At 37.9% G+C, this 27,328-nt stretch overlaps 1 protein-coding gene across 2 annotated transcripts in view; it reads right to left on the bottom strand.

Moving 5' to 3' along the window:
• DOCK4 (dedicator of cytokinesis 4) overlaps positions 1-27,328 on the bottom strand; it is a gene marked incomplete at both ends in the record, with an annotated part of 263,581 nt that overhangs the window by 108,007 nt on the left and 128,246 nt on the right. For both annotated transcript variants that reach the window (XM_082011612.1, XM_082011613.1), the window contains 3 exons: positions 8,759-8,884; positions 23,833-23,921; positions 25,456-25,588. In XM_082011612.1, the coding sequence (XP_081867738.1) occupies positions 8,759-8,884; positions 23,833-23,921; positions 25,456-25,588 (348 nt within the window). The remainder of the gene's footprint in view (positions 1-8,758; positions 8,885-23,832; positions 23,922-25,455; positions 25,589-27,328) is intronic.

Raw genomic sequence — 27,328 nt, 5'->3', positions numbered from 1 at the left:
GGTTGTAAATACTTTAATTATCAAAATATATGTTTATTAATATGTACACTTTGAGCAGGGAGAAGAGGTTAAGTCCTGAAATACTACACCAATACTAAACTCTTGCTAATGCCTTTCTGGCAGTTGAACTTTGTAGAATCACAGACAGTTTGGGTCGGAAGGGACCTTTATAAGGTCCTCTAGTCCAACCCCCCTACAATGAGCAGGGACATCTTCAACTAGATCAGGTTGCTCAGAGCTCCGTCCAACCTGACCTGGAAGGTTTCCAGGGATGGGGCATCCACCACCTCTCTGGGCAACTTTTGCCAGTGTTTCACCACCCACATTGTCAAAAATTTCTTCCTCAGATCTAGTCTAAATCTGCCCTTTTTTAGTTTAAAACCATTATCCCTTGTCCTATCGGTACAGGCCCTGCTAAAAAGCCTGTCCCCATCTTTCTTACAAGCCCCTTGAAGTACTGGAAGGCTGCAATAAGGTCTCCCCGGGGCCTTCTCTTCAACAGGCTGAACAACACAACTCTCCCAGCCTGTCCTCACAGGAGAGCTGTTCCAACCCTCTGACCACTTTTGTGGCCCTCCTCTGGACCTACTCCAACAGGTCTATGTCTGTCGTGTGCTGAGGGCTCCAGAGCTGGATGCAGGACTCCAGGTGGGGTCTCTGCAGAGCAGAGCAGAGGGGCAGAATCACCTCCCTCCACCTGCTGGCCACCCTGCTTTGGATGCAGCCCAAGATACGGTTGGCCTTCTGGTCTGCGAGCGCACATTGCCGGCTCATGTCCAGCCTGTCATCCACCAGTACCCCCAAGTCCTTCTCGGGAGGGCTGCTCTCAATTCCTTCATCCCACAGCCTGTGCTGATACTGGGGGGTGCCCCGACCCAGGTGCAGGACCCTTGCCTTGCTCCCTTGAGCCCTCATGAGGTTCACAAGGGCCCATTCCTCAAGGTTGTCCAGGTCCCTCTGGATGGCAACCCATTCCTCAAGCTTGTCAACCGCATCACTCAGCTTGGTGTCATCTGCAAACTTGCTGAGGGTGCCCTCGATCCCACTGTCCATGTCATTCATGAAGATATTAAAGAGCACTGGTCCCAACATGGACCCCTGAGGGACACCACTTGTCACAGTTCTCTATCTGGACATTGAGCCATTGACCACTACCCTCTGGATGCCACCATCCAACCAATTCCTCATCCACTGAATAGCCCACCCATCAAATACGTATCTGTCCAATTTAGAGAGAAGGATGTTGTGTCAAAGGCCTTACAGAAGTCCAGATAGACAACATCCGTAGCTCTTCCCTTGGCCACTGATGTAGTCACTCCATCATAGAAGGCCACTAGGTTGGTCAAGCAGGACTTGTCCTTGATGAAGCCATGCTGCTGCCTCGAATCAACCTCCCTGACCTCCATGTGCCTTAGCATAGCTTCTAGGAGGATCTGTTCCTTGATCTTCCCAGGCACAGAGGTGAGGTTGACAGGTCGGTAGTTCCCAGGGTCCTCCTTGCTACCGCTTTTAAAAATGGGTGCAATGTTTCCCTTTTTCCAGTCTCCAGGGACTTCATCGGACTGCCAGGACTTTCAAACATCACAGAGCGCGGCTTGGCAACTACATCAGTTAATTCACTCAGGACTCTGGGATGCTTCTCATCGGATCCCATAGATTTAAGGGGTCAGGTGGTCTCGAACCTGGTCTTCTCTTACAGTGGGAGGGACTTTGCTCCTCCAGTCCCTGTCTTGAGGTCCATTCAGTGAAGACTGAAGCAAAGAAATTGTTCAGTACCTCAGTCTTTTCCGCATCCGTTCTTACCCGTTTGCCAGTCTGGCTCATCAGGGGGGTACGCTTTCTTTGACCTTCCCTTTCTGGATGACATACCCATAGAAGCCCTTCTTATTATTCTTTGCATCCCTTGCCAAATTCAGCTCCAGCCATGGCTTGGCCCTCCTGACCCCATCCATACACAAGCGGGCAACGTCGCTATAATCTTCCCAAGATACCTGTCCCTGTTTCCACCGCCTGTGCATTTGCTTCTTGCTCTTTAGTTTGACCAGCAGGTCTTCTTCTCAGCCATGCTGGTCTCTTGCCTTGCCTTCCTGATTTCTTACAGATAATCCAGAGTTTATTTAATTAAAAAAGTCAATTAAAAAAATTAACGTTAGGCAATCTAGCATCATTTGTGAAAATCATGGTACAGAAAGATATTTTCTGAGAGAAGGTCATCCTTAAGGAGATCAGCTCAGGAAGATACAGGCACAGTGCATTTCACAAAGAATTTCATCACTGTAGGAAGTGAAATCCCGTTATTGTAACAATTTCTTTTTTGTTTTGCATTGTAGCAGATACCAAAAAGAGTGGCTGTCTGCTTATCAGTGGATGTATTCACCAATTTTTAGAAATGGGGCAAAACTCATTGACATGCTTGAAGTTGCCAGTGAACATGTGTCAGATTTAAAGACCGTGACAACCACCAGTCAGCTGTCTGTCCAGTGCTTTCTCCCCGTATGGCAATACCTTGACTTGCCCGTTATTGTGGTAAAGAACAACTCTGCTATTTGCAAGAAGTTTTTGCATAGACTCACAATAATCACTACTGATGAGTAATACTCACACATGACTCAAGAATGAGAAAATGTTGTACTCGGTGCTTAAATATATACATACAAAGAAAAGGTTTGAGATTGGGATCCTCTGGGTGATACTTGACAAAACTTATTTGGGACGGGGTGTGTGTCTGCATTTAAGTATATGACAGGCGATGGGCAGAAAGAAATAAGACCATTTATATTATTTATATACTGCTATCTAGTTTTAATATTATCACTGATATCCCTGTTTATGGAAGGCAAATATTAAAACAACTCTCCACGTGTTAGAATTTTGGGAGCATTAGTGACTTTGGTAACACTACTGCCTTTTTTCTATTGGATTAAGTAAGTCTTGGCATTTAAATCAAAGGCAAAGATGAATAAACAGATTCCTTTTCTCAGTTACCCTACTGTTCTTTTTCAACAGAACATCATCTGCATTTTCAGCTTTATTACAGAAACTCTCAACAAGCCCTAAGAAACAGTCATCAGAAAACAGCTGACTACACAAATGAAATGCCCTTTATGAGGGATTCTCAAACTGTAATACTTTTAGATTTCAAATGGATTGTAGTTCTACCATCTACAACTCAGTTGCTCTGTGACATTTGTTTTTGCTCTTCCTTTTAACAATGAGGTGTAAAACAAGTTCCTTTGATTAAGTGGGGAATAAAAGTCTTACAAGCTTTTTTAACAGAGAACTTGACCTGTTGATTTTTTATAGCTACAATATAAAGAAAATATTCCCAACAGAATTTTGAAAGACCATTTAGTTTTACAGAGCTAAACCATTAATTTGTTTGCTAGTGCTCCATATATCTGGTTTACAGAAGAAAGACTTCCAAGCTATAACTATCCTTGTATGCACTTTGCATGCATCACCATTACTTATTCTATGCTCAAAAGAAAGCCAGTTTACTCTTCCAAATGCTATAAACTGCAGAAGACCCTTTTCCTCATTCTCTACTTCCACAGACTTTAAATCAAGGGAAGTCCAATTAAATTCTGGCTTTTCTTTCCTTTCCATAGTTTTTTTCTATTTTTCTCTCAGGTCCTAATGAACCAAGAAAATAAGACAGAGGAGATGGGAAGGAGAAGGAAAACTATATAGAAGTTTCTTGCACTTGTCTAACCAAGCATGTAGTCATGTATTAGTATCTTTGTTTTCTCCAGTGACTCGTAGAAATTATAATTCCTTTGGTAGATAGAATCAAGCTTTAAAAAAGCATTAAAATAAGATTTGGAAAGCAGATGATATTCCCCACAGAGTACTACAGTTTCCTGAAAGGTCAAAATTCAGGGTGTCTTTACACAATAATGCTTAGACATATTTTGTGTAACTAATATATCCAGGCAATATTGCTTTCAGTAATTAAAAATACATATTTCTGGATTCTTGGAAATCAGAAGAGCAAACAATGGCAGGTGTTACATTTTGGCTCTTCATACTCCATACAAGATAAGAAGATTGGAAAAACTCATACCACTGCTCATGGAAGAAAATTGCTTTAAGTGTGTCAGAAATGCATTTCTTTTCCTAGAATCAACAGCTCTTTACTAAGTCCAAGATCACTGACAGATACAGACACTTACCATGACGAAGAGAACAGATTCCATAGCTTTATTCATATTTTTGCTCTGCAGACTCTTATTCTAAGCTTTGAAAGAGGGAATATGCTTCTAGTCAAAATCACATCATTGAAAAATGCATGTTACCATAAGGATAGCATTTTGTGAGATCATTTGTATAAAAAGACAAAGATTCTAGTTCTATTTTCATTTTAAAAGCTTCTGAAAATAGAAAGTAATAAAGATTGGAGAGTGTGTACTTGCACATGAAAAGAATAAAAGACCTTTTAATAATCCAGATGAAGGAATAAAGAGTATATTCAGCAGCTTTCAAAGACAGGATTGTGATGAGATTTAACTGGACAGCTAAAGGACATCTAACAAAGTTAAAAGTTGACAAACGCAAAGCAATGCAGATGTGATGGTAGAAAACCAAAGTTATTTTTCCTAAATCAAGCACATGAAGGCTTAGTGTAGGAAACTTAAAAGTACTGCAACATCCTGGGCAGCTCATTCTATCTGCTGAATGAGCAGAAATTGTAAAAAAGAGACAGAACATTGAGAAACAAAACATGACTTATTGCTTGACAAATAATTCTGAAAGTATGAAAATTCCATTACAGAAATTAATACCGCAGCTTCATGTAGGGTCTTTACATATGTTAATTGTGAATTTTTATTATAGCATTAGAAGAGGACCAAAAAAATTCAGAATGAAGGACTACAAGCCAAGAACAGGACTGACTAGCTCAGCTATAGATACCAGCATTATAGACCCTCTAAGTTTACGTATAAGCGAAACAATGGTCAAAGTAATACCATTGTACTGACTTGTTGATTCTTTAGCCTTTTCCAATATTATCAGAGTTTAATAATTTGGATGGACAGGAATAAATATAAACTCTGATCTTAACTCAGAGCAGTGATGGTCAGTTCTTAGCAGCAGTAATGCCACCAGTTCAGATCATAACCTGAAAAAGGGTGTCTATAGCTAATTGATATCCATCTGAAAATCTGTTGAGATGTCAGCCAACAGACTAGTTGTTTATACAATGCAGTGCATTTTATGGAGTAAGACACTTGGAGATGAGCTGCTGTCCTCTGTAAGATACAGAACCTTTCAAAAGTGTATCTAAAGCTGTTCTAACTAAGAATTATCTTTGCTATTATAGACAAAGCTGCACAGAGTAATTTTGCAGGTAAAGTTCCAGGAAGTAAGGGTTGGACCTAACTGAATTGCTTAGTGAAAAAAGAATTCTACGGAAAGACATGAGATTACTTTACTTTATGTGCTGGTGTCTCACGCTTTATGGATTTTGGCTTTGAATGTACCAAGTCGACTACTACCAGTAATAGACTTAACACTATTAAGCACTATATAGCTTAAATAAAGTAAAGCAGATGCAGTTCTGGTCTGATAAGCTCAACAAAGGATGATATGCAACTATGTGGATGCTTACCACATGATAGTTTAGGGTCTGTTTACAACCAGCAGTCGTAGCAGGGAGCTATGGCTCCTCCAGTAAGTCCTCATTTAGACAAACAGCTGTGCTAGGGTTTATTCCAATTCTAAAAACCCCAGACAACAGACACTAATGATCAGGCTTCTTTATGGAATTAGGTGTCTTCCACAAAGATGCAAAAGAGTATGTACATGCATATGTGCTAGAACACATGAGCATATATGCACTAATACAGATGTTGTAAGTAAAATTTGGAAAGAGATTCCGTAAGAGCACACTACATAAAACAGCAAAAAAGCTGGTAAAAGTACGTCTAGAAAAATACAAAAGGGCTTTCACATTCCATCACCTATTATGTACGTTAATCTAGCTTAAAGTACTGCGCAAAAAGTATAGTATGTTCATAAATAATAACTCCTAAATTTTATATACTAAGTAATGATTTGGTTGTCTGTCCTTTCAGGAATGGTGAACACAGAAATTCAGGGTGTAAGCACAGTTGTCCTTCGATGCTGTACAAAGCTTTCCAAGAATACTGGCTTGTGCATTTGCAGACTGCCACACTAGGATGCTGGAAAAGAATTTACTAGTGGATGCACAGAGTCTGCCCTTGAATCCTGGTTAAACCTAGAAAATGCATGTTGATGAGACTCACAAGATGACACTTTCACTGCCTGTCCTTCTTCTGTCAGACAGTACAGTGAGTTACATATTTCACAGCCTTTCTGAATCATACGCTTTTTTCTATCTATCTACTTTATTTCCTAAAACACTTGGGAGTTCTTCATTAAAAAAATGCAAGGATCCTGGAAAGAGCATTCTGTTGTTTCACCCCATCAGGCTCCAGTTACATAAAAACCATTGCTCTATAAAAACATGCATTATTATTGTCCACAGAATTCTGGTTTGGCATGTACGCTGATCCTAGTTACTTTTAACGGCAAAACCTCCAAAGAGAAAAGGATTGATATGACAAAAAAAGAAGGTCAGAGAGAATTTAGATACACCAGAATAGGACAGAGACTTAAAATATGGCATTTATAAAAGACATACTGTAGTTTAGCAGCATGAAGTACTTAGTCTTGAATAATTCAAGAGAGCCTGGTTCAGAACCCTAACCTAAGTACTAATTAGCCACAGCAACATACTTACTTCCAACAAAAATATAAAGTAAGATCGAATTAATGACCATTTCCAGTGGCAAAAGATGAAGTTCTCTAATTTATCTCTGAAAAAAGACACTAGAAGAGAAACAAAATGAAAGGGGAGCTTTAAAAGAAAAAAGCATTTCAAAGGCTAGGTTCCTGTGGGCATTTCGGTGCCTAGGGCAGACTGCTCTGGTTAGCCCTTGGAACTTGTCATTGCAAGAGTGAAATTATTGCTTCTCTTTAGCAGAAACCTCTTCTATGCTAGTAAACATAGACTAAAAGTTGTACATTTTATAAACTGAGGTATGTATACATTTGGACTGAGAAAGCAGCACACCAGCAGCCATATATTATTTTTTTAACTAAAAAAGGGACAAACTGTGCAATTCTTTCTTCTCAGACAGAACTGAGTCGAGAAACCCCCGCCAGCTGATTACACAGCACTCTGCTATAACGTGATTCACAGCTCAGTACATCACACTATTTCACAACTGGAAAGTGAGGGGATATGAGAGCTATTTATAGAACTTAGAAAATTTGGTAACACAGAGCAGAAGGTCACTAAATCATAGATAAATGGAGAAAGGTCTCTTCATGGAAGTTATAGTGTGCTCAGTAAAACCCTCCGGTGTTATCAGCCATATTATCCACAATACTCATTTGATTCAAATTACAAATCCAACAGTAATACCACAAATAAACCCTAGCTAATAAGCCATAAGATTTCAAATGAATGCTTCCATTAAACATACATATATATGATCTATCTTCAAATTAAATGGCATCTGACTCATGCATTTTATTGTTCTAAATATTGCAGTCAAACCAGCGGAGTATTTTCATAGTAACTAAAACTGCTTTATTAACTTGTGTTCTGTGCATGTTTTCAGTGATTAGTAGTACTGATCAAGGTCGCAGAAGGACAGATGTTTAATTGGCAGTAAGAACACAAGCGTGAATTCTCAGTTGTCAAGTTTCAGGCAGAAGTTCAAGAGAAATACATACCCAGAGCTAAAGCTGAGTCTCATTACTGAGTTTTAAATGCCTATTTAAGTGAAGTACTGAAGTTTGTTTATTCTTGCCTCAGAACCTTAGTTTATTTCTGATTTAGGTGTATAGGAATGCAAAGACAGATCTTTATAAGAAGAAGGTAGTCTCTCTTAAAAATCTGCAAGTCATGATGATGATTTACATTTGAGAGTCAAGGCACTGTGTGTGGACTCAGCTGAAACTAAGATGTTTGCTCCTCCCTGCAACATTTCTCAGCAACAACATAACACCATGATCATGTCAAACTAGTCTGCTTGCAAGAATGCCTTTCCTTTAAAGAGACATTTGCCTTATAATTTCCAGCAACCCATTAAACTTTTTAAAAATGTCATTTCAGGAATGGAAGTACAGATATTACTGTGATCTTCTTCCTGTATTTTCTTCTTCACAGTCATATTGACACAATCTACCTTCCTTAGCATCTGTTTAAGTGTTTGCATATTTTGTCATATGATATAATCAAAATAAAGTCTCCACATCCTTATTATTATCCATTTCCAGTATCCTCAGTTCCAGTATTTGAGACACAAACATCACGAAACCAGAATCTGTACAGTGTCAGTGAAATTCTGTGAATCCTTATTTAGAAAGCTACAAGCTCCCAAGGACATTAATGTTCTGCTGGTTATCTCTTTTCTCTGCATAGAGCTCAGCAGTCTTGCATTCAGTCATCTTCACACGTATAAAGTGGGGTTCCATCTCTCAAAAAAGGCTGCTATGGCTGTGTGCCCTTTTGACAGTGACGTGGTAACTATACAATGTTATGCAATGAGGCCACTGGGACACAGTTTTCTTCTAACTATCTGAAAAAACCCTCATATAGAAGTCTCTGGAAAAGTTTAAGAAGTTCTAGAATACAGTATTTATTTGGAAAGCAGCTGAAAACTAAGTAATTTCTCATTAGTTCTTTCTTTTGCTGCTTACTGGGAGTTTTTTCTTTTTAACTTACCAGGCATTATAATATTGGAAAAACCTAGTTTCCTTGTTATGGATACTCCATGGGTAAACATGGATGTATACTCTCTCCTAATTTGTTCTATGTCTCCATGAAGCAACTGAAGAGAAACTGCCAGACCTGAAAATGAAGAGAAAAATGAGGAAAAATAAGATATTCAAACAGATTATGGTCATCACTACTTCTTAAAAATTATATATACTTGCAAGTATACATGCATTCCTGAGAACTCAGAAAATTCAGATGGAGTTCAATAATACCATGCCAGCCCACCTAAAATTTATTATGTGTTTAGGAAGGGTACCAACATCCAGAAATCAATATAGACTTGAAAACAACTACCCATGAAAAAGCATTAGCAAATTACTACCGATGTGTAACTGAACTATGATGACACATCGGATCAATAGTATCTCAATAGGGATGGATTGATGCCTTAACTGGAAAAAGAATTAGAAAAAAGTTCAATTTAGGGAAAAGTCAGTCAGTAATACTTGCTACCATTTCAATTTTTCACTTCCTTCAACACAATGCTGCCTTCACTGGTATGCAAGAAAAGGTGCAAACACAACGGTCCCTATCCATGGGAGAAACACGGAAGTCTCATTACGGTGCATCACTTAACTTGATACAGTTATACAATTTATTAATGCAAAATCTGAAGAAACAAAATCTAATAAACCAATATAGCATAATCAGTATTTTTTACTTAGGCACTATAATTTCATAATGACTGAAATGACAACTTCAGTATTCATCAGATTTAATCAATCATGCTCTTTCCTATGTTTGCTAGAAGACGTGCAAAATGCAAGGGTGGCCATATAATCATTTTCCAATATTTATTCCTCTAGAAACAAGGCAGAATAACTTCATCTACTATATCTGCAGTACACAAAGAAATTGCAAACAGTATATTTCATTTCAGCTGAGATTAACAAAAACAACAGGCATGCCTTTTGGTTATTTCAAATATAATCACTGAGGTAAGTGTCAGGATGATACAGCTCGTAAAGATTAATCTTCCCTGACCTTGAACATTACTACAGCGTATCACGTGTCAACATACAGATCAAGGAGAAGATAAGAGCACACTCTTCATACACACTGAACAACTGGTGATAAACAGACAACTCGGAAGAGTCATAACTAACTTCAGATTAAGTAAATATTAAGTAAATAACATGTACACACAGACTGAACAACAAGGTCATCAGTCCTTTGGGCTTTGGAAGAAATGTCCCGCACAACCACGTCACTATTTAACTGAAGGAATTTACTTGAAGTTTGATGGTTCTTAAATCAGAGCTTGAAAAATCTATACTAAGTACTGCCAGTCCAAGCTACTGAACTAGAGATCAGAAATCTAATTAGCATGACAACTTTTATCTTTTACCTCTTACCTACACTTACATTTTATTATTTTGGCAAATCCAGAGAACATGATACTCTGACCAAGCTTCCACTCTCTTTGGAAAACCAGCTTATCTACGTATGTCCAACTGAGTACATAAACAAATCTTACAAGTAAAACCAGTCAGTGAAGTCTATTCTATTCTAAGGACTGTATTTAATGCCATGGACATTAATTATTTTGGTAATGGGAATTTGTTCTGTGGTTATCCAGTTAAACTTTTAGGAAGTAGTGACAGTTATTACTGGTGTAGATGAGAAAACAAACGACACTGTGGCCAGCTGATGGTACAGGAGGTTGGTAAGAAGTCATACATGGAAAATTCAGACTCTCTTAGAGCAGGTGAAAAGTTTTTCATTGCTGGATAGGAAGAGTTAGGCTGAATATAGCTCACTTACAAATATGGATTTAGCCCACCTCCAATTTTGTTTCTTTTATATTTTAAGAAATTGTTATACATACATCTGTATATTCATACCCCCATATGCCCCTATTGCCCTGTTTCCTTGGAAACTTAAAAATCATTTGCCATTGCTCCAGGTCACATCAACAGCAGCAGTGTTAATCAGATATTGTACACCGCCTGCTGCTGAGTAAAGTTACTGTGTTCTTTAAACAAAAACTTGAAGACCTCAAATCCAACTAGTAGTACAGTTTTCTTTGTGTACAAATTTCACAAATTTTCCTTGAAGAATTTTATTTAGCTCAAAAATGAGATAAATGTCAAAAACCCTCATCAATGGCAAAATAGTTTTAACTTGAGAAATAAGCTGCCTATCAAGGATTTGAAGTACTTGCTCATGCAAAGCAAGAAAAGTATTAAAGCTCTGTATTTCACAGCATTCATAGTTAGAAAATGCCAAGTCATCTTTTTATACCCAAAAGCATCAAGAAAATCTCTCAGCGAACACGCTTAAAACATGGTTTATCCATTTTGCCTATAGTATAAATACAACTTTGGAATATAAATGGCATGCATTCCCCAACTCTTCAGAATAATGAAGAACATGGGATTAAACATAGCAAAGTTACTTAAAAATGTTATACAGTGTAAACAGTCCAGTACAATAGGAAAGAGTGAAATTAAACCAGAATAGAAACCGAGCAAAGAGGCACCGGGAAGGAAGTCTGAAGAACCTCTGAAAACCAAGGTTTCAAGCTAACAATCTTGCCACTGAGTGTCCAGGTGCCAAATGAGAAAGGAATTGACAAGAACGGAAGCATAAGATCTGGTAAATCGGGTAAAAATGCTAAAGTTAGGAGCATATGGACTTTAGGTAATCAGTGAAAAGAAGGCAATCCCCAGTTAAGTGTTCTGATGTGCTCTCTCAAAGCTCCATTAATCTTGCAAGGCAACTAGGCCCCTCTGCGCTAAGGACCTAAAATCAGAAGATGCGTCCTGTCACTGAGGTGTGATGCCCCAGTTACAGAACAGATTGCTTGAATTCCCACTGATTCCCACGTTCAGGATCTTGTGATGGGCAAAAGGAACACAGTGTAGATGAAAAGCCAGTACCTTATTTTTAGTCCTAACAAAAGTTGTAACAGTTTAATCAAAGAGTTATTATTAGTCCATTTACAATGATACTAACACACTCCAAACAAACTACTGTTAAAATGACATATACATACACAATCTTTCCAGCATTTACTCCTTGCACACCCTTCCACTGCCCCCCGGGGGTCTTAAGGTCAATGGTTTCAAGTGGGAAGGAGGGGTTTGGTGACCGAGTTATCAGCATCCCAAGTCCTTTGCCGTGAGGAGTAGCATGTTGCCTCTTCTCTCTCTAGGCTCCTCTTGGAGTAATTTTTATGTTTGTTAATGTGCTTTACACCTTGTTATTTCTTCACTGGTCTGCAAGTCTGCATTACATCTTCATTCATCATATATGATGTGTTTTATACACGCTACATATCTGTTCTTTGTTCTCTTTGCTTCCCATAAAACTAGTTGTATTCTGCTTTCAAAGTCACACTATTTGCTGACCAGTAATTGGCTACCTGTGAACTGTTCTGGGGCCTCTAGTATCACCCCATGCCAGTACTTTCAAGGCCTCAGTCATGGTCACATGTCTTTACTCTTCCATGTTCCATTTTAGTCTAGGGTTATAGATAGCTACCTCTACACAGAGTAACTACATGTTGTAACTATCTATTGAATACAAAGCATATATACCAAAGTGGGTTACACCACACAACTGTGCAAAGCTAAGCAAGAGCTAAAATGAAGTAGATATAATTTATTATTTTATCATTAGATAAATGCTTTTAGAAGTCAGAACAAATCTCCAGGCAGGCTAAGACAAGTCCAGCCAGCCAAAGCCAGACAGGTAATGAGGACTGTGCTGTCAGCTAAACACAAAGCCTGTGGCCAGTTACAAGCCACAGCAATCCCATATTCATGGGTCTATAAAAATATAATGCACTTGCCAAAGAAACTAGACACCCACCATGACTGAGGAACCAGGTATCTGAAATAAATGTAATAGGGGAGAGGTACTTTAAAAAGATGGAATAATTCACAAGGGACTAAAGTTTGTATCCTTATTATAAATCAAATTACCTGACTATCAGTTAGAGCTACCTAACATCATTTAAAACATACTGACATGTAACAGAGCAATTCAGATTTTCAGGAGGTTGCACATTCAGTTGAAAGGGACGCCCTCAGACACACTGCAGAACAAAATGGAATGAAGAGAAACCAACTAGTTGAAAGACACCACCCTCCTCATCAAAATGTAACCAGAATTTTGCATACCATCATAGCCAGAATGCTACTGAACTCAATTTACAAGTGACTAAAGCTAACTCTGTGGAGAAGAAATGAAGGGGTGGATGGGAAACACTACTGCTCCTAGAAAGGAAGGTTTAATCACCAGACAGTAATGAGACAGGGTCAAAGTGGAGCAGGCTTCCAAAGAATTTGGTCAGCAGCCAATCTGGGAGAGATGGAAAAGATGCTCAAGGAAACGGAATGCAATCAAAAGAATCCAGAGATATTATTTTTGTATAGGGAAATAGAAAGTTAACTCATTAACATTTCTCCTGTGGAAACGTGTGTAACTTTTCTGTCATGTAACAAAGGTAATCTCTTTTATTTTTAATTTATTCCACTCTGATGATATATGTCAACATCAGTTCTTTCTCATCTCATTTCATGCACCACACAATAAAATGATCAGCTTTAGAGCATTCCTGGTGGAGCAGCTGTGCACAGACAAAGCAAAATAGAAAACTGCAACATGCCACCATACGCTGCATCTGACTGTGATCATTACACCAGCTATGAGACCTAGAATCTATCCAAAACTTCATAACCATAAATTTTCCATTTCTAAAACTTTATGAGCTAAAACATAACAATGAAAATTATTATCCAGTCTCTGAAGGACTGGCACATTTTCTTTAATTAGGTACATAGTGTAGCTTTGTCCCCTCAGAATAAATTTCAATTACCTCCCTAGTGGCAACCGAAGCCTCTTGTGTTAGCTATTATTCTTTATTTACTCCAGTTTTGAAAATATCACTACAAAACTCTGTGTGGTACTGCAAACAGATCTGCTTTTATTTCTTTCGCAAGCACATGAAATTCCTCACAATTAACTTATACCATGGTTCACCACAGACTACTTTTATCATTCAGATGAAAGAGAACACAGAAAATAGACAAGTTGCTGAATAAGCATTCCAGATTTTTCTTTTTATATCTCTCATTTTACCTTAAAACAGCTTTTATACTGCATTATTGATTTCTGCATTTAGTTATGACAAAAGGCAACTGTTCATTATGCTTACAGACCACTCATTTGCATTTCAGCTTCTGGGGGAGAGGGGAAAACATTTACATTCAGCTTCTATCTACTGGCAGCAGAGGATCCTAGATCATATTACGAAGAAAATGCCAAGCAGCTGCTCAGGAAGCTGATAGAAAAAAAAACACCAAAAACTCGGACAGAATGCTGTTCATCACTGTTTGTATTTTAAGAAAGGTAATAAAATAAGGCATCTGTCCAAATAAAGCTGCCTAAGGGTGTCAAAAGTATTCTGACAGCATACAGGTGTTCCCCTTTCTGGTAGTGTTTAAAGTGTCCAAATTACCACAGGAAAGATAAAATCAGTAGTTCTACACAGTTATTGTCAAACAAATGATTTATTGACTTAAAGTGATCTCGGAAAAGTAACTGTGTAAATCTTCTGCAATTTGTCTACAGAAAATCTATATAAATTACAGTCTGGGAACAGAGAGGGGGAAAAAAAAAGGAGAGGTAGATTCATTTCTCGCTGGCCTTGTTAAAGACTTGATTGTGATTACTTCGAATTATGAAAGGAAACTCCAAACTCTTTCTCTTCTCCTCAGCTTTAAATTCTGGTTTTTATCTCAGTAAAAAAGAATGCAAGAAAAACAGCCTTTGCAAAATTCTTACAACTTTCTTGGAGCTCATGAATTAAATGAGCTCTTTGTACTTGAGGGCTTTTGTCAGAAATGCCCCCAAATGTAGAAAGTTGGGATTTTTTTCTTCTTCACATGGAACATAAACACTTAAATGCAAATGGCATTATATTATCACAAGAAAACTGCCTTGGAATTTCTTTACAGGGGAGATGGCAGGCCCTCAAGGATTTCTTGCCAGAATCATCATAGGACGAAGGTTAAAGGACCAGAAGGCTAAATGACTATTATAAGCACTTAGTCTAACCTCCTTATACAGACAATAAAGATCTCAGCAATGATTTCTCCAATTCTTACCTTAGTAAGCCCACTGACACCCTTTTCTATTAACAATACGCACAGCATGTCAATACTCATTTCCACACTATGTTGTTATATTGCAAACGTGAATCATCTTGCTCAAAAACTTTTAAAATGACATTTTTACATACTATTTTGTTAACTACAATATTAGGCAGTGCACAAAATACACAATTTACAGTTGTTAAGTGTTTTATATTGCTTCTAATGCAAATAACAGACAAAAGGTTCCAGGGAAACACCTGTTATTTTCTCCTTCATGAAGTGCAGCTCTGTCATGCAAACAGCTTTCACATCATTGTATTAGAAATTTAGCTACTTGCATTCCAATTACATGTCTTATTTCAAACAACGTTTAACTGGGACCTAAAGAAAGTGTTAAAGCATGTATGTTCTATAATTGCTCATTCTAAGTAGTCTTAAGACTTTTTGTTCTCAGTAGATAAAGTAAAGGAAGTCAACAGTGCTTTTTAATAGTAAGAAGCAGAATGAATTTTTGGGAAAGGCTTACAAAAACTGCACTGCTAACATGTAACCCAACTTCAAGATGGAAATATCAGCTAGCTATTCTCATTGTGTAGCCTTACCTGGGACTTTCTGGGTTTAAATTGGGTGCCATTTCAGTCACGTGCAGAAATAGTGTGGCCAGCAGGAGCAGGGAAGTGATCGTGCCCCTGTACTTGGCACTGGTGAGGCCACACCTTGAATCCTGTGTTCAGTTTTGGGCCCCTCACTACAAGAAGGACACTGAGGTGCTGGAGCGTGTCCAGAGAAGGGCAACAAAGCTGGTGAGGGGTCTGGAGCACAAGTCTTACGAGAAGTGACTGAGGGAATTGGGGTTCTTTAGCTCAGAGAAAAGGAGGTTCAAGGGAGACCTTACTGCTCCCTACAACTACCTGAAAGGTGGGTGTTGGTCTCTTCCCCCCAGTAACTAGTGATAGGATGAGAGGAAATGGCCTCAAGTTGCGCCAGGGGAGGTTTGGATTGGGTATTAGGAAAAATTTCTTCACTGACAGGGTTATCTGTGACTGGAGCTGGCTACCAGGGAGGTGGTGGAGTCACCATCCCTGGAGGTATTTAAAAGATGTGTAAATGTGGCACTTAGGGACATGGTTTAGTGGTGGACTTGGCAGTGTTAGGTTTACGGCTGGACTCGATCTTAAAGGTCTTTTCCAACCTAAATGATTTTATGATCCTATAAACACAGATGAACAGCAAGTCACAGCTGCTACTGGATGTAAGATGTCCCTCACAGCATCACAACAGCACATTTTTCATTATTCTCTAAAAAAAAGTCTTTTAGCAACACCCAAGAGCACTGTATGAATTGAACTTGATTGGAGCTCTCGTCTCCAGCAGCCTACAAGTTACGCTATATGAACAACACTTACGGATAACTACACCAAAAATCTACCTTGAACTTGATTTTTTAAGTCCTAATGGTAAAGCCAGAACTTTCACAGAAAACAACACAAGCTTGAACTGCTGTAAAAATGTACAAAATTACATCTGACTGATCCATAAGTCTAACACCTTTAAGGATTAGTATCTTTTCCCAAAATTATAATAATTAATATTACATGCTAAATTAGGCTACAAATTTCAAAGATTTGCTTACTCCTGAATTTGGGAAAAGGGTTTTACATTAAATTGCTGAACAATATCATCCACCTTGTAAAAAGTACTTGAAAAAGTAAAGTTCTATAAATTCTTGTCTAAAAACACACTCTAAAACTGGCTTTTTTATATGTCAAAGTTGTCGTTCAGGGACAAATGATCTTGAAACAACAATTTATGTGCAAAATTCTCTATATATTTAATTTTTCAGCTTTAGCATTTGTTGAGAACAAAAAGGAATGCCTTAATCCATTGTGCATTGTGAAGCACATATAAGCACTATTATTTTAAATGTATTTCAAATAGCAGCCTTCAGTGACAACTAATTCTTAAACACATCAAAACGGAATACACATAATCTCCTTGTCACAAAATGTCACAAAGATTAAAGCTGACAGATTAATAAATTGTCATAGAACGAGAATAATTAAACAAATGCACTCGCTGTTTAAATGTTAGTGATGTGTAGATACAAAATACATTTCAGAGTACCACTGACATCTGTGAACCCTGCTGAGAAAAGACAAACACCAGAGAATTTTTCTGTGATTAATCATATGCCCAGGAGTTACCTAAAAGTTAGGTACTTCATTCTGTTCGATCTTCTCTGTCGAGTACATGTTGCCACTCCTGCTCTCATTCCTCCTCATTTTCTACTGGCCATTGCTCCACTCAAGTTCTCCACCGTGAGGCTATGCCTCCTTTTTGTGGCTAACAACTGCAGAGCTCCCAGCAGGGAATGCACATGTTGTTTCCCATCCAATATTTCTCACGCTGATTCACAGGAAGAAACTCTCCTTGCAACATCTCTGAGCAGGGTAACGCTCTGACCTGCTGGGGTAGTGTCATGCAAAAACAGTCACACTACTCCTGCTATCTAGAAAATACTGTAGGTTACCACAGCTCTGTTCCTAGAAATACTGTGCTCTGTAAATTTATACAGAGCTCCCAATTCCCTGCTGTATTTGATCTCTTCTGGCTTTTCATCGTACAGAACATGGAAAAATGATGCTCCTCAGTTATCTCACTTCATGGGGCCTCTGCAGTTTCTCCACTGAAAGGTAAATAACGACTCTAACAGGCTTCCCCCTTGGAATCAAAGAATTTGTAAGCCAAAGCTTACTTTTTGTGAAATAGGAGATGAAACAGACAAAGTATATCATTTTCCATCTGCTTTTTTTAAAATTTCTTAGTGTTTGACAGTAATCATGGAGAAAAGATACTATTAGACTGTCAAGAAGCTGTTGAATGCAGGTAAAATAGGCATGGGAAGACATGCATGTTCAACTGTTTCTATCCAGCTGCCTCCATTACCATATACAACCACTGAGCTGGACGGAGATTTAGTGCCAACTGACATGTACGGTGGAGGAAAAAAAAACCACCTATGAGGTAAAAATAGTTCCCTAAAGCCAAGGATGTTCACTTTATGAAACTTACTTTGGTCTGGTTGAATTAAAATGATAGCAGTGTAATGAAATTTGCCTTTGAATGAGCAACCTCACTGAACTTCAAAAAAGCTAGATCCCACTTTGAAGCTGGTTCCTCTTTGAGCTGGTATTGAACCATATAACCTCCTGAGGACTCTTCCAACCTAACTTACTGTATGATTTGATGAATAACGCCCCCCCTAAGATGACAGTTTGTCCTTCCTCATCATGGAATTCTTGGCAAACATCTGTCAATAATATGGCCTTCGAGTCCTCCATGCTTCAATCGGGGCATTATGCAGTTGCCTGTTTATTGACCAGTCTCCTTTTCTTAGGCAGCGTCACTTTGGATGACCCTCTGCTTGCAGATTTTTGCACAGGTACATGGAAATGAGTTGAATTTATTACAGACAGTCAACTACTCATATGAAAAACCTACTTGTGCATCTTTCTCTTTTAAAGAAAGAAATTAACAGTTCGTGGCTGACAGACTTAAGACAACCTTTTACAAATGAAACCACAACCTGGATTTGTCTTAAAAACAGCCTCCCAGTTCAGGTCTTGCCTCCACCATATTTAAAAATTTGCATTCCTGACAACTACTAGAAACAATGTAGTCTTTTCTGATTTTATTATTTTTATGACCTAAATTGTATGCAAGAGGTAGATTTTTCAAGAGATGTATCTTGATCCCCTATGCAACAGCTAAAAAATTAACACTGCCCCCATATTCAAAAAAAGGGGGAAGAAATCATGCTCAAGCCAAGAGTGACAAGAGAAATCCCATCACTTTGAATACATTTCCTCTAAACCCTAAGGTCCTCCCACCAATTAAAGTTAATGTATAATTAACAGTGTTTCCAGCGGTGTCGCAATGTAAGTTTGGCATTGCACCCACAGAATACGCCACACTGCGTTCAGTAAACATGCAATTAGGTTACATCACTCTTGTCTAGTTCATCAGAGCATTCCAAGATAATGGCACAGGAAAAGACCTTTCCATTACATTTGCTATTTTTGTGGAATGCACACAAGAGTCCACAGCTACAAAGCAGCTAGATACGTTTATAATTTCTTACACCAGTAATTTAATATTTATAGGACTTGAAAAGGATTTTCACCTCTGCTGTAACAACTGAAAAGTATGTTTATCCTTGTCTTGGCTCTCAGGAATTACTGAGAGGCACATACAGCTTTTCAAGATTTTTTACAAGGGGATCTAAATTGGCATTTACACAGGAGCTTACACATGAGAATGCCAGGAACCTAAAGTAAAAAGTGGAGCAAAAAGGAATGTTTTGCATCTCCTTAAAACAAAGCTATCCGGTCTTTCTTCTCAAAGGAGGGTGAAGAAAGTGGAAATTGTTGTGCATTTTTCATCAATTTTTTAATATGCTTTTTATAAGATAACTCATTGGGGAGAATATTCACATGTAACATTAGACCAAGGTTTAAATGTCTCATATATAAGATTTGCTAAGAGGACATGAATAGAGATCGCACTTAGGAAAATCATGCACCACTCAGCAAGCTTTAGAGCCACTTTCACTTTCCCCATGGTATAATGAACATTTTCTGATTGTATACAAAGCTGAATAGTTGCTGCAGGGAAGTCTGAGAAGCCAAGTGATTAGCATGCTCATCTGGGACATGTGAGACAGACTGAAAATCCTTTTCCAAATCACAGTCTGAACCAAGACATTTTCTGTCTTTGAAGAATGTCTCAAACACTGTAGTAAATAATTTCTGTGGTAAACCCAGTGAATATTTATGTATTCCCTGAAGTAGCATGGGCATGAGAGTCACAGCAATCATCTCCAGTGGTTTTTTTCAGCCTAGTGCCCAAGCAGCTAAATCCAGCTCACCCATACCCTGACCCTGTCCTGGGTGCATCCAGATACCCACCTGTTCTCAGCTTCAAGCAGCAGCAGAAATGGAAGTTACCTTAGCTGTAGGTGCCTACAGGAAGATCTTGTGCCTAAGGAGGTACTTTGAAGATGCTGATGGCGTTTAAGTAGGGATTACAGCAAGAACCATCACTGTTTAACTGTGTAACTTGCCCACAGTCATAAGTGGGTAATTTTTGTGGACAAGAATCCTCTACCTTCAGAGCCCAATGGACTGCTCCAATCACTAGACATAAAGCACTGTTCCAGTTACTAGACACTTCTTCCATCATCATGTGCTGTATTAAACAAAATACACTTCAACTTTTGAAATTCTAAAGAACTGAGGAAAAAAGAAAAGAAGTAGTGCTACAAGTAAGAACATAAAGTTGCACATGATGAATTCTTACTAAAAATCAGACGGAAAAAAGAAATCCCTGATGCTGCATAAGGTATGTACTATTGGAGCAGCATTCTGTGATTTTTATTTATTTATTTATTTGTAGAACCATGTTTAATGACAACTAGATTTGGCCTTGTTCTCTTGCCCCTCATCCTAAAACGCACTTCAAACCATTTTAAAAATCAACAGGTTCACTCATGGCACAGTAATTCTGTGAGCAAATGAAGCAGCTATTATGTGATCAATAACAGTTTACAAGGCACTTTATGCATTAGTGCCTGCGTTGTTAAAGAGAAAAGCAGCCCACATCCAATACTATTTGTTTATTGTAGTCCCAAGAAAGGTCCAGAGTATAGTTTCACAGTCACACCCAAATAATAAGATCTGCAGCTATGGCCCACATTGCAAACCCTACGAAGAGATCTTGACATTTGACAGCAGCCCAAGCTTTGATATGAAAGCAACGACTTTGGCTAAGCTTCACTATCTAAAGTACATCATAAAGGGATAGAAGATTATTTTATATGGTTTGAGAGAAGCCAGTAACTGTTTTCTCTACCTGTAGTATACATTTCACTGATCCCTGGTCCTAAAAATACAGAGATAGAAATGTGTTATTTTCCTTGTAAGACTGATGTAATTAGGCGTGATCTCTGGATCTCTGTGCAGGACTATTCATTCTTTCACAGATTTTTCATTTTAAAAAAAAGTAACTAGCTTCTATTTCTAAAAAAAAAAAAAAAAAAAATTACAAGAAAACTAGTTTTTATAGCCAGCTCCACTCCATATTACTGCAACCTGATTTAATAGTTACAAAATCATCCAGATCTAATTGTATTTATCCTACAAATACTATGAACCCAATGTAAGAAATAACAATGCTACTATATGCAGCAAAGGCTGTATAATTTGGCCTTTGCATTAATGGTATGATCTACACGAGGCAACCAGGTGTCTTCCAGTAAGCTGGCACCTGACACCAGCTGCAAAGACTAGTGGTGAATGGGAATTTGATCTACTACCTGCTACTCTAGTCTTTGCTATGCTGGAAATTCATGCAGAAAAGGAATGAAAATAAAACTAGAAATGCACATTCTAGTTTCCACTCCAGCAAATGATGCTAAATTATCCATGAGACTGAGTCCTTCCATTCCTGCATCCATTGAGAAGAGGGATGAAGAGGGATCAGTATCTGTCCCCTGCTCCTTTCTGGGCTGTATTAAGAAGTGATGGTCATTTGCATTTATTTGATCTTTTTTAGACACAAACTGAAAATAAGATGCAAGAGCATTCTGTACTTAAGAATTGTCATGAGTTGAAGTAGCAAAAGTGCTTTTTTAGGGAGTGGAGGTTTAAATGCTAAATAAAAATGCTGTAGTCTGGCAATACATGTTTAGCATGCTCAACACTGAAAGTACATTTTAAGTTACTTTTCCATTTTCTCCAGAAAACTGGAAGATTTTTTCTTTCTGAAGAGTATTACAAATTATCTGATAAACTATTTCAGCAGTAGGACATAAAATTTGTGAAAACTAAAGACTTTGTGTGAAAATTTCGTGAGCTGAAAGAAACTGTACAAGAGAGAATCTGAAGAGGGAACAAGCCTAGAGGATAGCCAACAGTCTGAAGCATCTTTGCTGTTTGTTTACTGTGTTTCCTTTCTTAAGTCTTTTTAACGTGATTTGAAAAGGGCAAGTGCGATATAAACCAAAAATTCAAGCTTTCTGGTATTTGGCTCATACCTACAACAGTTTCCAAGAGAGAGAAAAGACCCATGTCTCCTCTAATGCAAGATTTTATCCTTTTCTGACAACTATAAGGTGGCAAACAAGGCTAATGAACCTTCAGAACCAGGCATTCAATACCGTTACAGAAAAAGATGGCAAAGTTAAAATACAAGCTAGCGTAACAACAGTATTTTCCATGAAGTGTCAGCAGAAGTACCTGAACGTATTGCTAAAATCTTGCAAGTGCTTTTTCAGGCTGCTAAGCAGTCACAGAGGAACAAATTTCACGTGTGCGATGTAAATAACCTTACCTAGTTTATCTTTCAGTTACTCAGTACTCAAAGTGGCATTACCGCTTGCCTCCTCTTTCCCTCTCAATCTTCATGTGCACTACTGGAATTCTGTGCTGCTTTCCTCTCTGCCTCCCTCCCTCTGCAACACTTTTCAAAATGCAACTGATCTTCAATTTGCCAGCTTTAGTTTCCAGCTCCCTGTAACCTGGAAAAAAATCCATGTCCCACATGCCTTTCATGTTGAATATTCACGTAATTAAGAGTATTCAAATTTATCCAGTGTCTCCTACTCACCTGGGTATTTAACTGCGAATTCTTATTTCATGAGAATGGAATAGGATAAGTGATGTATCACAGAGTAAGCAGATATTGCATGGACAGTCAGAATGACCAAGAGTAGGTTGTTCTTCATGAATATGATTAACTTATTTAAGAAGCCCAACAATATACTTACTCAGTAATGTGCTCTTGTATTTTCACTACATGATTTTTACATTTATTGTCCAGTAGGATGCATGATATTCTAAACCTTAAATATGTATGTATATATGTGGCTAGACTCTCTATGAGAAAATAATAGCATTAGAAATGGTTAAATATGTAACTTCAGTCTTGATAAGTAACATAAGCTTTTATGTGCTTCTTGGTTATCCACTAAAGGTTGTTGAACGTAAATTTTCAAGATAATCATTATGCCCAAAATCAAGTTAAAGGAGCATGAAGTCTACTACATGAAAGGGGTTACAATTACAGTATAACCTGGAAAATGAGTTCATCTGAGATTTTTCTACATTCATATTTCAACTAATTAACGTTTCACAGGGACAAAACAATATTTGAATACAAGGATGAGAGACTCATGAGCTTCCATTTCAGGTTTCATTTCAAGTTTGACTGCATCTCTGGATGACAGCATTCAGAAAAAGTTAACAAGTTGCTATTAAAAAAAAAAACAACAAAAAATTGCAAATCCAACCTCTGCTATGGGTCAAACCACCATCTCACAATAACAAAGGTCTGTTTTCTCCCATTTCTTAAATCTCATGCCCTAATTTATTTTGATGACAGTTATAGTGACATATAGCTGACTATGGAGGACTGTTGGTAAACTCTTAAGTATCAACTCTACCTCTAGGAATGCAGAGCACACTAGTAGTTCCCATTTAATTTTTTTCTGAAGTTTAATTGATGTACACTGCCAATGGTAAATTTTATATTCCTGATGAAAATGTGAATCAGAAATGTCAAGCAACATGGATCAAGAATTTGATCATCCCCACATGTGAACAGAACCCCACAGCAAACTGTAGCTCCTCAGCATAGAATAAAATTACATAGGTCCTTAAAGAAAATTCAGTGACTTTTTTTTTCTAAATGTGCACATGAACGTCAATATCATACATTTTCGCCTAAATTTCACCTAATTTTTTCTCTATGTGAAAATATATCTCTTTCATAGACATTAGTCCTTCTAAAATAGAGTCACTTCATTAGCAAACTAAGAAATCCCTAAGAATGCAAACAGAAATGTGGCAAATTGCTCACCTGCGTTGGAGCCTGTCAAGTTGTAACGTGCGTTCAGCTTTTTAATGATATTTTCATGGATCTGATACCAGTCACTCTCTGTGTTGCACCTAGAAAAACGATAACTTTCTTAACTGAAACAGGAACACAAGTTTTTCAGACCAGCTTTACCACATATCTCTCAACAAATCCTCTTATTTACAAAACTAGTAACACAATAAGAGCTAATAAAGCCCCCAAACCTGCCTGACTCAATGGAAGGGGTGAGAGTGCTCTTACCATTTGAGAAAGGCACCATGGAAATATCTGCTTCATATGGCAAAGGGCAGCAGAAAGATATGAGCAATTATGCTCAGGAACTCAGCTGTGACCAAGTTCATCATCTGTATAGATCTATCCTTCAGCACTAAACCACACAGAAATCTATCTTGTGACACTCAAGAGGAGACACAGGACTCAGAGACGGTCTTAGCAGACAGAAAAGAATCTGTGCTGTACACTTCAAAGTTATTTAAAATAAGATGTGATCTTCAGGAGGTAGTCAGTGAAAGAACAAATTACATTTCAGTGTACATTTAGAAAATAGCTGCTTTTCCATAAGGAAAATCTGACCATGTTCTAATGCTCACTTTTCGTGGTTTACACTGGAGTTAGTCTTACCACCAAATCTGGTTTTGAGTGACATTTCTTTTTCCATTATTTTTGTTATTTTAGAACAAACAGGCAAGATTAAAAAAAATAGATTATAGTAGGCAGACAAATCTAACAATTTGTTAACTGACAGCAAACATTTATTTGACTTTTCACGTCCCGGGAGTCTGAATAAGAGCCAGCCCACATGTCCACTGTCACACTAAATTGCTTTTCTGCAGCACTGATTCCAGCAGCTCTAATTCAGCACAGAGGGATACAGAAGAGAGGAGAAAGGCTGCCTGAAAGACTTCCATGCCTTCAAGATCTGAGTGATAACCCTTGGAGGGGCAGAACTTCCTCGTGTGCACGACGATATATGTCCCACGTTTATGTGCTTAGAATAGACCACTCCACAAAACAGTTCTTACTATAATGTCAAAGATCAGCAAGAAATTACATGCACTGTGTTGCTACAACTAGAAAATTGAACTTTCTCCCAATTACTATCAGTCAAAATCCACTATTTAATCAACAACTCATTTTGAAATCTATTTTTGAGTTCTCACTCTCCAGCACTGTCTTTTATACTTTTGTTATTCCCATTACATAATTGCTTCATTTCACAAAATGATACTCTGCCTGCTTTTTTCTCTAGTTATAAAATACTTCCACTAGCTGCCTAGGCAGCACAAGAAGTTTAAACAAGTCCTAAAAGCACTTCATGTTGCCATAAAAACAGAGCTCCAGAAGCTCTTACAGGGATGTGAAAAATGCTGAAACATACACAAAGATCTAAAAGGATGTAACCTTTATCTTTAATATTATCCCACTTTATAAACACTAGACAAAATTTCCAAACTATGGCTAAAAAAAAAAAAGAAATTAGCTACAACACTTTTTTGGAACAGAAAGGAGCTACAGTTACTTACTTGCATTGCATTTAACACCATTGCTTCTGATACAAACTGACTCTAAAATACTTCTAAAAACTAAGAAAAAAGCATTCCTTACATGTATACTTTCAAGACGAGGTCATCCTTCGAATCTCCTGCCAGCAAATCTGCAATACTGAGGACTGCACAGCCGAAGGGCCGTCTATATTGTACGTTGCAGGCATTTTTCTTTTCTCCAGCTCCCATTCGTCCTGCCAGACAAAATACATATTTGATGCATAATGCCTGCAACAGTCTCTTAAATCCACAGAAGGGAGGCAGAGAACAATCCAGCTCAGTATGGTGACAGGTCTGAGTAGATGATGCCAAGTGTACTCACTGTGAATCTGGTCCGTTTTTACACTACGGTAAGATAACAAGTGGTACAGGATTCCCACTAAATATGTGATGATCTTGAAAGGTCTCAGACCAGAGGTACTTCTCCTCCTCTCATGACCTCCACTCAACAGACAACACTTTCTGATACCCAGTGATAGCACACCCATAACACCACCAAATTAAATCTAAAGTTCAGACATGACAGTGTTCAACGTTTGCTGTCCAATAAGAATTATTTTACTGTGGTGGTTGTTAGCCGTGATTGATACGAGAGGTGTTGTGATTGAGCCATTACAATTTAATAATGAAATGCTGCTTCCAAATAGGCAACTGGCTAGCAAGTGGATAATCAACAAGCTGCAGGAAAATCAAGTGCAAATAAAATACAGGGAGGAAAGATGACAAACGTCAGAAGAACAATTTATGATAAGGAAAGAAAGAAGGCAGCCAAGGAAAACAGATTTGAAATAAAATATTTTTTCTAGCCTTTTCAATTTGATTTAAATACCATTGATCATTCTTCTCGCTGTGTTCCTGGCATTTGAAACTGCCCTCTTTCTAACCATTTTATTCAATTGTGCACTGGCAGCTACGTTTCTTTCCCACCAAGTCCTAATTTCTGACAAGAAAAGCCGATGCTTGCAGCCGCTGCAGGGCAATGCCTCCTCCAAACATTCCCACGCATCACAGCAGCTAGAAGAGTAATTGTTCATTTTCACACCACGCAGCATATAAATCTTATTTTAACTTTTTAATATTTCAGTAGTTCACTTATAAACTTGACTAAGAATATATTTGAAAACTCTACAATAGGAAAAATTCTACTCCTTATTCCTCTTTAAAGCATTTATTCTCACCAAATATACTTACATCAGAGTTTACCATAGCTTTTCCCAATCCTTTCCAATAAAAACAAAACACAATATTTTGATATTCTGATGAAACGCTAAACCAGCATCAAAATACAAGGAAAAATCATTCCTCAAAGCTGTAAAAAAGTGTTTACTTTGTAACAAATAACAAGTTGCTTCTGAACTCAACACAAGTTAGAGCAACTGTATTTCAAACCAAAATAACTTTCAAAAATAGGAAGAAAATTTAAATTTAGTACTGCAATGGTGCAACTACACAGACGGTTTACAAACAAAACAACATAACTAAGAGGTGAGAAGCAGACCTGAAGATTGTTTCACATCAGTACAGCCCAGAGGATAACTTAAAATAAATACCTAACGCAAACGTACACTTTTCTTCTCTTCCGCTTTGTTCTAGAGGACTTGGTATCTGTCTATAGCATCAAGGATTAAAATTATTACGAGACTTTATGCACTTCTTTCCCTCTCCCTCTTTTTAAAGGGGTCAGGGAGAAGGCAAAATTCATAGGAACAATTTCAGATATACATCAGATATATAATATCTGACAGTATATAATACTTATTAAGCACATTAAATTTCCAGGCAAGTTTTTCTTATGAACAAAGGATGTTTGAAATTACTCTCTTCGGAACAAGAATGGACTCACCAATGAAAACTCGATCCTCTTAACACAGTTCATATTTGACACTTTCATCTTGTTTTGTGATAGTAACAAAATATCCTGCATCTAAACTCAG

The sequence above is a fragment of the Phaethon aethereus genome (genome assembly GCF_964289735.1).
Source record: "Phaethon aethereus genome assembly, chromosome: 1".
Taxonomy (NCBI): Eukaryota; Metazoa; Chordata; class Aves; order Phaethontiformes; family Phaethontidae; genus Phaethon; species Phaethon aethereus.
This window is presented reverse-complemented; position numbering and strand designations above follow the sequence as displayed.